At 35.4% G+C, this 14,368-nt stretch overlaps 1 protein-coding gene across 3 annotated transcripts in view; it reads left to right on the forward strand.

Moving 5' to 3' along the window:
- Window positions 1-14,368, forward strand: part of LUZP2 (leucine zipper protein 2) — a 583,280-nt gene that overhangs the window by 336,380 nt on the left and 232,532 nt on the right. Inside the window, exon 6 of one of the 3 annotated variants that reach the window (XM_017851851.1) lies at window positions 4,418-4,426. The exons of the other annotated variants lie outside the window; for them this stretch is intronic. Coding sequence (XP_017707340.1) covers window positions 4,418-4,426 — 9 coding nt within the window. The remainder of the gene's footprint in view (window positions 1-4,417; window positions 4,427-14,368) is intronic. 3 annotated transcript variants of the gene reach the window in all.

Raw genomic sequence — 14,368 nt, forward strand, 5'->3', positions numbered from 1 at the left:
AAAAAAAAAAAAAAAAAAAAAAAAAAAAAAAAAAAAAAAAAGCAAACCAGGACATCTGACTTCACATTTTTTCCCTGGAGAGGTTCTAGCTCTTTGTTCTAGGTCTGGCAAAAGTGAGTTCGTGTGTTAGGTCTGCTAAACACCAACTTCATAACTAGCGTAAACTCACCTAGCATCTTGAGCTTCAGTTTCCTCATCCGAAAAAGGTGATAAATAATAATAGCTATCTGCTAGTAATGTTGTAGATATTAAATCAACTATGGGGGAATGATTTTAGTTCCTGGCAGTGGAAATTACTACTAGAATAGAAAGGTAATACTTCAATAGTAGTAGTATTTTTTCTATCAGAAAAAAATTAATCACAATTAATGTTCCCTTAAGTTTAGGCATTGAGAATATCTTGCTGATTGATTGCTGCAATAAATGATAATTTTAATAAAAGTGCCTAATTCTTTTAGCTAAAGGAGAAAACAATCCTAAACATCATTGGAAGTAAAGCAAGGCAAAGTGTAGATTTGATCTCTTTAATTACATTTTAGAGCATTTCAGCAGCTCTCTCAGTCCTTTGTCTTCCTCCCCATAATTTGCTATCCACCCACCCCCACCCTTGTCTTTCTAGGGTTGGATGCTGGGAAGAGAGAATATTTCATTTTCCTTCTCCTATACACTCTCTATACACACAAGTGAATATCTGAAGGTGATAACGGACAAGCTTTTTCTCTTGCAGAATTCTTGGCGAGACTTAGTTGGGAGAGTCTCGTGAAAGACTCTGTGGCCCTCTCCTCCTGCCTTGCCATGCTAGACTGTGTGTCACATTGTGTAGGACTGTGGTGTCTGTGATATAGCTTAGCACTAACTTGAAACTTGATAGAGTCAACAAAACCACCTGGGTAGATGACATTGTCACCATTGAGAATCGCAAAACAGATTAGATGCAGGACAACAGTTTGAGCAGAGTTTACTGAGTTCCCTATATAAGCATGTTCAGAGATACATGCTTATATATCTCTGATGAATGTCAGGTCAACCTCCCGCATTACATTCACATGGGTATCATTTAAGTCAAAAAAACAAACAAACAAAAAATGTAAAACTCAGGGAGGGCGAAAGTGCATTTGCTTTCCAGATCATATCCTCACTCATCTTCCTCATGCATCTCTAATTTTTTGTGTCTAATGGGAGACTGAGCAGCGCTGGGCAAGATTTTTTTGTCTGGAACTTTATTGAAAACACACTAGGATAATCATGTACATTTTACTATAAGGTCAGGTTGAAAGTTAAGAAAGCATAAGAAAGATAAACAAATTTCTCCTTCACATTTGCTTTCCCTAGAATTTTTTCTAAAATCCTGCAAATGGCATTTTTTGTTTGTTTGTTTCATTGGAACCTATTTTATTTGTACACTTTTGTGGCAAATGTATGTCCAAAAGTTATTATGAATTCCATTTGCATTTTCCACCAGAACAAACTATTTTTAATTTGTAGCGAAAGTGCAGAGTAGATTAACCTCACTAAACTTCTTCCATTTCATGTTACATCATGAAGTCTGTTTTTGTTTCAGTCTTACTTGTGCCTGGCTCAAAAGTGGAAATTTGCTAAGATGACCTTAATTTTGAAAAAAAATTTTCCCTCAGGGTTCAAGTAGCACGGGGGAATGCGTATCCTGCTGAATCAACGTATAGCCCATCACTTTAAAGAGGTGCCAATAAAAGAATTTCTACAAATATTCTCTGCAGGGGTAAATTTAAAAATCATTGTCGGTGAGGGAATATCATCTCCTTTTTCTGGGAATCAAGCTGCCTGACTCTGCAACCCCAACACTCAATTCATTCTCAAAGCTTTCTGAATGCTTCATTAAAGACACATTTTATTCAGGTTTTCCAGTGGTCAGATGTTCACCAATAATAGTAATTTCCAGGTTTTGGTGATGTATTGTGTTCGAATGAAATAGTGTTAACCATTTTAAAGATATTTATTTATGTGAATGCTATAATATTATGAAATACATGACATTACTACTAACTTATTGTGATTATTATTTTATAAATGAGGCTTAGTACTGATCCAAAGAAACAAAGTTAATGAAAAAGAGATCTAGGAAAATTCTTATCATGACTCTAAATTGCTTCACGAAGGAGATTAGGAAAATGCTACCTTGAATGTTTGTTAAAAGAAATTTATAAGGATTTAGACAATAATAGTCTAATAGTATTATCATTTAGACAATAATAGTCTAGTATGGGATGTAGGCAAAACTTTCCTAACTTTATTTATTTATTTTTTTTAATATAAGGAAGAGTGTAATCTAATGACAGCATACTAGATTTTAGGGACATATCTGGCTCTACCACTTAGTAGCTGTCCCAGTTTTGAAAAATTACTAAACAGTTATGAGCTTGTTCTCTCATTTGAAAATGGGTTTAATAACATCTATCTCAAAATTTTTAAACTGAATTTTTGAATAAAATATGTACGTATGAAGAATACGCATATGTACATATGTTTAATGATTTTCTGAAACTGAGGACATTCATGTAATGTGCATATACTCCAAACATTACTACATTACCAAAATAAGACATCTCGCTAATCCTCCCTTCAGTCATTACCCACCAGAAATAACCACTATCTTTACTTCTAACAGTATAGGTTAATTTTGCCTATTTCAAATTTTATTTAATTAGACTCATACAATATGCAGTACTTTATATCTGGCTCTTTTCACTCAGCATTTATATTTGTGTGATCCAGCCATATGGTTAGCTATGATATAGTTTGCTTGTTCTCACTGCTGCATAGCATTTTATCCTGTGTGTATACCATATTTATCCATTCCTCTATTGATAGGTATTTGGGTAGCTTCCAGTTTGGGACTACGAAAGATACTGCCATGAAGAACATTCTACTACATGAGTTTTGCTGACTGTATAGACACATTTATGTTGGATTTCTATTGTCTGTCTTAACAGATATCACTGCCACTTTTTTTTTTTAATTTAAAAAATTTGCTAAAATACACATAAGATAAAATTTACCATGTATATCATTTTTAATTGCACAGTTCATAAATATTAAATATACTCATAATGTTGTGAACCCATCACAACCATTCATTTTCATCATTTCTTGCATCTTGCAAAACCGAAACTCTGTGCCTATTAAACAGTAAGTCCCCATTCCCCGTCTCCCCCAGGTCCCTGGCAACCACCACTCTTCTATTTGTCTCTATGATTTTGACTATTGTATGTACCTTGCTACGGTTTGAATGTGTGAGTTTGTAAAATTCACATGTTGAAAATTAATACCCAGTATGACAGTTTTAAGAGTTGGGGCTTTTTGGACAGTGATTAAGTCATGAGTACTCCTCCTTCATTAGTGGGATCATCCTCATCCTTTTTCCTTCTTCTACCAGACACTGAATCTCCTAGATCCTTTACCTTAGACTTCCCAGCTTTTAGAACTCTGAGGAATAACTTTCTATTATTTATAAATTACCCAGTCTGTGGTATTTGTTATAGCATCAAAAACAGACTAAGACATACCACATATAAGACAATATCATCAGAGTAAAAAAGTAACCCACAGAATGGGATAAAATATTTGCAAATTATATGTTTGACAAGGGATTAATATCTAGAATATAAAGAACTCTCTAAAACTCAAACAACAAAAATCTGATTTAAAAATAGGCAAAAGAATTGATATTTCCCCAAATAAGATATATAATGGCTAAGTAGCTAGCTGGTGAGAAGATGCTTATCATTATGAGAATACAAATCAAAATGAGATACTACTTCACACCCATTAGCCATCCCTTAGGATGGCTACTACCAAAAACAAAAAAGAACAACAGAAAACACATAAAATAACAAGTGTTAGCCAAGATGTGGAGAAATTGGAGTCCTTGCGCACTCTAAAGTGGTACAGCTGCTGTGGAAAATATTCTAAAAATAGAATTTCCAAATGATCCAAATTTTCTACAAGCAGAGTCTCAAAAAGATATTCATACACCAACATTTATAGCACATTATTCACAGCAGCTACATGTGAAAACAACCCAAGTGTCCACTGACAGATGAATGGATAAACAAAATGTGGTATATCATACAGTGGAATATTATCCAGCCTTAAGAAGAAAAGAAATTCTAACATATGCTGCAGCATGATGAACTTAGAGAACATTACGCTAAGTTAAATAAGCCAGTTATGAAAAGACAAACCCAGTATGATCCCAAACTCTTTATATGCACTAAATTAATATATGGAAGACTGGCACACTCTATGGTAACTTGTCAGTAATTGGTACAATAACTGGATTTATATGAAAGTATTTATTTCTTATATTGAAGGTGAATTGGAAGAACTTATGGTGAGTTTTTCTTAGATATTGATCAAACCGGAAACATCAAGAGATTAGAATAAGGCAGTGAGGCTTTGAAGTACAAACAAGCAAGTGCCAGAAAGGAAAAAAAACAAAACAAAACAAAACTAGGAATAACTGCTTCTTTACTCCTAACACTTGCGAAACCAAATATATGGGTTTTCCACTAGCAATTTTCTAATTTTCTGCGGACACTAAGTGTCTACAATTTATTTCAATTTTCACACTAATTTATCTCTTAGATGCTCTGTGCCAGGAATCAGGCACAAAGACCAAATACATTTTTCTTATTATATCACAAATTCACTAAGACAAAAAAACAGGCTAAGTATTCACAAATTGAGGAGGCAGTAGCCATCTAGGAAATTCAGATAAAGCCTACGTTTCTAGTTACTCCACCAAAGGTAGGAATGTTATATAAATTTTAGGGGAGAAAACGTATCTTTTCCTAACCCATCCTGAAGTTCATGGAAGGTACTCCTATAATAAAAGACATATTAACAAGAGAAAAACACACCAATTTATTTAATAAGTTTTACTGACACAGGAACCTTCATAAACAAAGAACCAAAGAAAAAGAGAGGTTTGTTTACTTGTATAGACAGCCCTGCAGAAGTATGATTGGAAGACAAATATAGATCTAATGGTAGCAAATTGGAGTAAACTTAGGCCTGTTTGTTCAGATTCACCTTAGCATCTCTGTATCTTAGAGAATAAAGATGTTCATTTCCTCCAGATATAGGAGGGCTACTTCTGAAATGAGTCTCATGACCTGTTTTAGAGAAAGGTCAGAAAATTATTTTATAGCCTGCTTCAGGGGAGAAGGGATGGTGAAGATCAGAGGGACCTTCTTGCTTCTGAGGTCTCTTCAGATGCCATGGCGATATATTTTGGGGTAGCATGTCCTGAATCTTCTGAGAAGAACCTTCTTTATTTATTTACTTATTTTTGAGATGAAGTCTCACTTTGTTGCCCAGGCTGGAGTGCAATGGTGCAATCTTGGCTCACTGTAACCTCTGCCTCCTGGGTTCAATCAGTTGTCCTGCTTCAGGCTGCTGAGTAGTGGGGATTACAGGTATGTGCCACCACACTCAACTATTTTTTTTTTTTTTTTAAGTAGAGACAGGGTATATTAGTCTGTTTTCATGCCGCTGGTAAAGACACATCCAATATTGGGAAGAAAAAGAGTTTAATCGACTTACAGTTCCACATGGCTGGAGAGGCCTCACAATCATGGCAGAAGGCAAGGAGGAGCAAGTCACATCTTACATGGATGGTGGCAGGCAAAGAAAGAGAGATTGTGCAGGCGAACTCTGATTTTTAAAGCCATAAGATCTGGTGAGACTTACTGATTATCACGAGAACAGCACGGGAAAGACCCACCCCCATGATTCAATTACTTCCCACTGGGTTTCTCCCACAACACGTGGGAACTGTGGGAGTTACAATTCAATATGAGATTTGGGTGGGGAAACAGCCAAACCATATCACAGGGTTTTACTGTGTTGGCCACGCTGGTCTCAAAGTCTTAACCTCAAGTGATCTGCCTGCCTCTGCCTCCCAAAGTGCTGGGATTATAGGCGTAAGCCATTGTGCCTCGCCAGAAGCACCTTCTTTACTTCATACTCTTTCCTTTGCCATCATTCTCTTGGATTTGCCCTAAAAATTTGTTCAGCAGAAATCTGTTTGTTGATTTATATAAGCTAAGCATCATAAATGGTACTGGAGGTTTTCAGCCTGAAAATGTCAGAAATATCACTGGAAGTATCTTAATCTTTGAAAATTAGAGCCTTGCGTGGTCATTGAGATTTTCTAGCCCATCGTTTTCTCAACTGTTTGTTTTAGGTTGGATTTCCCCTGAGACAAAAAATTCAAACTAAGTAGTTTCGGAAAAGTAATTCACGGCAGCGGAGTAATGGAGAGGTAAAACAAGAAAGGGAAGGCAGCCAGTTAAGGATGATGGAGGTTAATCATCCTACAGAAATTTTTGGATGACATTGTAAGACTCTTCTTAAATATTGGCTGAAGGCTTATTGCAGGAGTTTTGATTCCACATTTCTGTCCTGCAACATAAGCAAGAAAAGTGTGTCTTGGCAGAAAGCCTATTGCAAAGAAATGCAGGAGCTAGATGTTGGCCTGGCTTGCTTTGAAATACTAGGGTTGGAAGACATGAAGAGACCAGGAATATTACTTGTAAAAGTATATTGTATTGATATTAGTCTATAAAAAGTATTTAATGGTCAAAAATCTTGGGGATAAAAGTCAGGTTACATTCTAGGACTTTTCTTATTTTATCACTGGTAAATGTGTAGCTTCAGGGTAGGAACATACAGTGATGTGCTGAGGTTGGCTTTTACCACTTGGTAAATGTTAATTGTTAAAAATTCGGGAATTTTGTGAATCAGTTGTTAAGTTGATGGTAGCTTGAAATTCGGCATTATAGTAGTATTTATATCACGAATTTTGATGTATGTTACTAATCAGCCTCCACTATTGCCAGTTTATTTATTAGTTCATTATCAACATTGTGCACATTTTTATAAACTGTACTCACCACTTTTGTAAACTGTACTCACCATCAACCCTTAAATTACTGAAGCATTTTATAGGATCAGTGTTCTATGTGGGATTCACCAATAAAACCCAATTGCTTATTTTTACAAGTGAGGTACATTCAGTTCATGTTGGTAGTAAATTTATAAAATAAAATTCTCACTGTAAAGAAAAGGAGATTGGGAAAGTAAACTTGGAATTTGTATGTGAAAAGAGGTAAGTCAATGTGGACTCAAATAGTTAGTTCCCAGTTATTTACAATCCTGTTGATAAAGTTCTCCTGTTATTTCTATCAATTATTCCAACAGTTTTTATTCTTTTTGCTTCCTGAAACAAGACTTTTGAATACAGAAGAGTGTACCTCAGACAGTCTTTAACTATTAAAAGCCTTAGTTCTCTCTTCAGAGGGATAACTCTAATAAAATAATCTCCTTTTACTGACTTCTATGGAATCATATATAAGTTGGTTGGAGGAGAAGGGTTGCCAACAAAAACAACATCAAAAAATCAGAAAATGAAGTAGAAAGGGTTAGTTTATTAACAGTTTTATCAATCACATCAGAGGGCAAACCGATTTATTTACTATACCTCAAAGAACATCCACAAAAAAAATAAAAAAATAAAAAAAGGAGCAATATGGTCTAGATACTTCAGACCATGGCACCCTCTGCTTATAGGTCATTACAATGGGTGGGGAAAAGTAATATCTTTTCCTCACCCATTGTAAGGATCATGGCTGATTTTTAAAACACCGGTTAAGGCCGGTTGCACTAGTTCACACCTGTAATCCCAACACTTTGGGAGGCCAAGGCAGGCGTATCACCTGAAGTGAGGAGTTTGAGACCAGCCTGACTAACATGGTGAAATACCATCTCTACTAAAAATACAAATTAGCCAGGCGTAGTGGCAGGCACCTGTAATCCCAGCTACTTGGGGAGCTGAGGCTGGAGAATCACTTGAACCCGGGAGGCAGAGGTTGCTGTGAGCTGAGACCGCACCATTGCAGTCCAGCCTGGGTGACAGAGCTAGACTCCATGTCAAAACAAAGAAAAGGCAGGTTAAACAAATTATTTCACAAAGTTTTACATAGCACAGGAGGCTACAGAAATAAAGACCCAGGGAAAGCTGTTTTTGTGCTTGGGTTTGACAAAGAATGGATACTTGCGTAGAAATGCGATTGGACAAAAAAGAAAGGGTGGCTTACGATAATGAATTGTGGGTGTGTGGAGAGATTCAGCAAGTCCTGTTCATTCAGATGCATATTGGCCTCTCTGTGTAGCATTAAGTCTTTCCAAGTAAGGGAAAGAACTCCTCTAGAATGAGGGTCTTATGACCTACTTTCAGGCAAGCTAGGTCAGAGAATTTTTTTATGGCCATGCTTCCCATAAAAAAGTGGAGGAAGGTCAGGGAGATCATCTTGCTCTTTGGCTTTCTTAGTTGCCATAGTAACATATTTTGGGGGTATTGTACTCTGTGCTGTGATAGAACTGAGATCAGAAAAGAAATAAAAGCATCACTATCAAATAGAATCCAAGTCATTTCTTAATTATTTTGGGGTGTGATTCTGTTGGAGACTTACATTCTGCATTGTCAAATTGTTAGGAATTGTGAAACATTGATCACAATGGAAATAAAATGTAAATAATAGTAATAGAAATAAAAACAATAATGTATATTTTAGAGTTTATACAACACTTTCACTTATAAGATTACTTCCAATTTTAAATTGATGAGTTAGTTGTTCATTTAAACAATTAATTTAAGCAGATCATAACAATATGGGTGCTAGCATCATGTCCTTAAGCTCAACAACTTCAAATAATATTTTGGGTTTTAGACAGTGTAAATTCTAATAAAGTTTAGCTCATGTTTCTGTGAAGGTCACTAACATGTTTTCTTTTATTTGTTTAAGCTTCTGACTGGATTTGCAATGAACTCGATTCTGAAGGTTGGCAAATTCCAATACTTACACAACCTTTCCTGTAGATGTTATCTGATAAAATGGGGCTGAGAAAATTTAATCTTTTCTCTGCCAATCTGTAGAACTGAAGAAACAAGTTTTTGAATCCAACTTCATATTCCAAAGCCCAATGTTATATTCTCCAGTATAGATAAACTATAAGATTCTAAGTTAAAATTTTTATACTTTGATTTATTTATAGTTCTTATATAGAATTATTTTATAATGCACATTGCAGAAATAAATCTATCTGGCCCATGGGCTTATTGTAAAATTTAATTGTGTTTACTGTACAAGTTGGTCTCCACCTTTTGCACTACGCAACATGTAGTTAAATATCTATAGTCCTTAACCCCTAGTGTACTAGAGTAACAAATCCCAGCTATCAACTCTAAAATTAGGAAAAATATTTTTAGCTTAAATTCTATGTGTGTGTTTCAATACTAGGTAACTCATTATATAAAATGACAATAGCTATAATGTAACCAATTCATCAAATACTATTAAAATATAAAAACCAATAGTTTATATCAATTTAGAATTACTGTGGCTTAAATTAAACATTTAAATAACTTATAGTTATTTAATTTTCTTTTGGAAGATAGGTGAAGTCAGTTCATTTGGAAAACAAGAATTGTTAATATGCTATTAATATGTGTTCACTGTCGTATTTTCATATTAAGAACATATGACATGGCTCACCTGGCAATATGGAAATGTATAATATATAACAAAAGAGATCTGTATTCCAATGTAAGCTCTATAATTGATTAAATGTATGATTCTAAAACTGTTTCATATCACTTTGCCAAAACAAATAATATAAGCAAATAGTATAAGTTAACAAATGAATAAATAATAAATACAATGTATATTAGCTTGGGTAATTTTATTAATCTCAAGTTATTCACATGTGGAGTGAGAAGGGATAACCTTATCTTGCAGAATTCCTGCAGAAACAAACTTGTTGAAGTGTCACAGATGATCATTGAGTTAGTTTCCTTTTTACTGCATGCTCTTTCAGCATCCTATTCTATTCCCATTTCAGCATCTCACCTAAATCTGTCACCTCAGATTCCAAGGACATGTTTCCTCCTTCATCATACCTCCTATAAGTGCAAGTTTCACTTTGCCTTAGTGTGAACATTCTTTAAGTTTGTGGAGAAATAGACTTCGTAAGAATGGCATAGCCAAGTCTTAATGTATATAGGGAAGGAGTGAATAATGGAAGAGAAGTGTGTGAGAATGAACTTTCTGAAAATGAGGGAGTTTTTAAACCCTAATTTAAACTTTTTTTTTTTTTTTTTTTTTTTTTTTTTTTTTTTTTTTTTTTTTTTTTTTTTTTGAGACAGAGTCTCGCTCTGTCACCTGGGCTGGAGTGCAGTGGCCAGATCTCAGCTCACTGCAAGCTCCACCTCCCGGGTTTACGCCATTCTCCTGCCTCAGCCTCCCGAGTAGCTGGGACTACAGGCGCCCGCCACCTCGCCTGGATAGTTTTTTGTATTTTTTAGTAGAAATGGGGTTTCACCATGTTAGCCAGGATGGTCTCGATCTCCTGACCTAGTGATCCGCCCATCTCGGCCTCCCAAAGTGCTGAGATTACAGGCTTGAGCCACTGCGCCCGGCCTAAACAATGTTTTTAAATAACATTTTTTCTCTATTTTCACCTATACGAAGGGATACATTTTTTTTTCCTTATGCATTTGTGTGTGTATGTGTGTGCACACATGTGTGTGTGTGTTCCATTATGAAGTGGTTGGATTTGCTTAGGAGACCACTATATAAATGAATTACGATGATACAAATGTATAAATGAAAAACTTTACTCACTACTGAAAAATACTTGGGACATTATCTAGAATTTTTTTATATAGTTTTATAATAGGTAAATATAGCTACTAAATAATTATCTTCTCATAATGCTACAAAAGCGTAGTGAAGTCCAGAGGTGTATTTTCCCCACTAAAGGAGTGAGTAACAGCATTCAACCTCCATGTAGCTGCAGAGGAACAGTTAGGTTTATGAGTAGTTGTGGTCCAGGTAGTTAACAGCCTTCTTTTTGTTTGTTTTACTGAAGTAACTGGTATCCATTTAGTTTGTAGATTTCAGAATTTGGAACTATAGTTGTAAACCTGAGGAAGTCAAAGAAGAAATGAAATCAGTATACCCAGATACACATATACATACATACACACACACAGGTAAATTTTATACACATATTTACCCAGATTGCTGTGCATTTTTCTTGTCATATTTAGCATATAAGTTGAGCCATAGAATATTGTCATTTTTGTAGGTTAGAAAGAATAAAAGATTAACAATTACATATGGCTCAACCTAATTGAAGAAATAAACACATCTGTTGTCAAGGATCTGTATAAAGATAATAGCCACTCTTTCTGGAGGGTCTTCCACATAACCTGGTTAAAATAATTTAAAATATTAGGCCGTTTTATTTAATTGCAAAACTGGAATTTGTCCATTCAGTCCGGCAAATATTATTGTCTATCATGTGAAACAATATTTAACAGCACAGCTAATGTACCTGCTCTCATAAAGCTTACTTCCTTGTGGGTGAGATAGAAGTTCAGATACACAAGTAAGATAGGAATATAGTGTATTGTAAGATAAAAGGTGGTATGGACAAAAATAAAGCAGGGAAAAATGATTTACTGTCAAGAGCAGAGTTACAATTTTAAAAGATAATCTGGGAATTCCTCAGAAGAATAAATAAGGTCATAAAGGAAGTGAAAGGTAAGCCGTGATACCGTCTGTAGAAAAACAGCCACCATTATGCTCTGAAGAGGTACCAAATGTTGCTGTTACAGTGTATGCTCAGTGTCACTGATTTGCCCTCAGCCTTTGCAGATACGTCAGTAACAAGGTTGTAGCTCCTACAGCTCCCATTAGGTCTTCTCTTTAACTTCTCTGAGTCCTCAACTGAGAGTTGATGACGAACTGTTGAGGTTACGGAAAATAAGAAATAAACTTGGGCCTCAGTTTGTCCCCGTGTCTTCTAGTTTGTTTTCATAGATTTCAGGTTGTTATTGAAGATTCTATCTTATCCTTGCTTCACTTCGTTTTGCTTCCAGTTTTTCTTACTGACTGCCAGCCCTTCTGCCCTACTGTGATTTGAGGTTAGCCACCAAATTTAGAAGTGATAGACTTCCATAGATGTCTCCACTAGCCCTCAGAATCCTGAAAGGCTTAATCCACACAATTCATTCCATATTCCATGTCACTTGTACTGGTTTTGCTTTTTAAATTCGATATGAATACACTAATCCTCACCCTTAATAGCTTCTGAAATGTAATATATCCAAACTGAGTTTCTGATATCGCTTCTCGCACAGATTTGCTAATCGCAGTCTTATCTGACATAGTTAATGTCAACTTTATCCTCCTGCTTTTCAGCCAAAATCATGGAGTAATCCTTTCTAACTTTTTTTTTTTTTTTTTTTTTTTTTTTTTTTTTTTACTTTTATATTTAGTTTCAGGAGTACATGTGCAGGTTTGTTACATAGATAAATTATGTGTTGCAGAGGTTTGATGTATAGATTATTTTGTTGCTGAGGTAATAAACATAGTATCTGATAGGTAGTTTTTTCAATCTTGATGGTTATCTGAGGCACATCCCATATTCTATATTTCTGGAAATTCTGCTTCTCTACCTTTAAAATATATTCAGTATGCAGCATTCCAAGGCATTTCACTCTAGCCCAAACTATCTTGTCCTGCCTAGATTAGATATCATGTCCTTCCTAGATTAGATTAGATAAGATTATCTGTAGGAAGTAAGTATAGATAAAACAGAGAAGAAATCCAAGGGCTACCCTAGTTTTCAAAGGTCAGCCAATGGAGCCAAGGAAACTGGGAAGGAATAGCCAGAGGGTGGGAAGAAATTCAAGTGAGTTTGGGAACCTGAGAAACTATGTAAAACTAACAAACAAAAAAGGTGGTTGAAGGAAGAGAAAGTGATCATTTGCCATCTCACCCTATGATTGAAAAATTATTTCATCAACAATATGGTCTGTTGCGTTTCATCAGAATTTCTCACCTGGGTATAAAAATCAATGTATATTAGACCCTTTCCCTATGGTATTTGATGGTAGAAATGTATAAAATATATTTTTTTTATGTTATGAGGATGCATTGCAGAATAATATTTGATGTAAACATAAAATTTTACACAACAAACATTTTCATCCATATTTCTATGAATACCCCAGTGATGTTCAATATCATCTTGAGATCCTTATTTATTGAAAACACGGGTCAGTCGAAAAGCTAACAGTGAATTAAGAAACACATGGGCCTGTCTTGTAAAAACAAAACACAAAACTTCTTCAATTCCCCTTCTGCTTCTCAGCTCGCTGTTTACTAGTAAATATATATTCTAACAACTCAAGTCTCCTGAAACATCAATAACAATTTGCCAGTTGCTCTACACATAAAGAACTGATTTTAGACTGAGCTTTTCTTTCTAGATTCCCCAGAAGAGCCACTTAACCTCTCTTTGCCCTTTAAAAACAGAGCTAAATTATTCCTTATCACATGCCATAATGTAAATATTGGTAAGATAATAGAAATAAAGCTATTTAAATGTCTTAGAAAAAGGTGAAAATAGATTCTTCCTGTGAGTTTGCAAGGATTAGGTATGAAGGGAGATATTATGTGTGTTTTGCTTTGTGTTTTTTGTTTGTTTGTTTTATTTCTTGGACTGCAAAAGAGAACCAAATGATATATTGTTGCCTAACCAAGGAATTAAGGAAAGTGGCAGCCACTGTCACAGAAATCTCCAGTAAATAGATGATGCTTTCATACAGGCTCACTAGGCATATTCACATCTTAAAGATGCACATGGAATTCTTAAGTACAGAAAACCTGAGGATCTGGCTCCCTGGAAAACAACTTTCATTTTTGCCCTGGTTTGTGGCACACTTAATACCATGCCACTCATGCCGTATGCATGGGGGTCACTCTAGTCTTTTCCCTCTTTACTCACCACATTCAGTCTTTCTCTAAAATTTATCCACTCTTCCTCTTAAGAATCTTGGTAATTACTTTTGTCCACATTGATACTGTTTTATTTCAGACTGACATCATTCTCTCATGTTAAATTAGGTGATCATCTCCCATCTGATCTCCTGAACAAGAGTCTTATAATTCCCTATTCTTTCCTCAGTATGCACAGAATACAAATTCCTTCTTGTCTGGTACTTCTCTCTTCTCTTCAATTATATTCCTGCCACTTCCTAAATAGAGCCTGTATTAGGCTGTTGTTGCGTTGCTGTAAAGAACTACCTGAGATGAGGTAATTTATAAAGAAAAGAGGTTTAATTGGCTCATGGTTCTGCAGCCTGTACAGAAAGCATAGTGGCATCTGCTTCTGGGGAGGCCTCAGGAAGCTTCCAGTCATGGCAGAAGGCAAAAGGGGAGCAGGCACATCACATGGCAAGAATGGAGCAAGAGAG

This window comes from Rhinopithecus bieti, unplaced genomic scaffold (genome assembly GCF_001698545.2).
Source record: "Rhinopithecus bieti isolate Rb0 unplaced genomic scaffold, ASM169854v2 scaffold_34314, whole genome shotgun sequence".
NCBI lineage: Eukaryota > Metazoa > Chordata > Mammalia > Primates > Cercopithecidae > Rhinopithecus > Rhinopithecus bieti.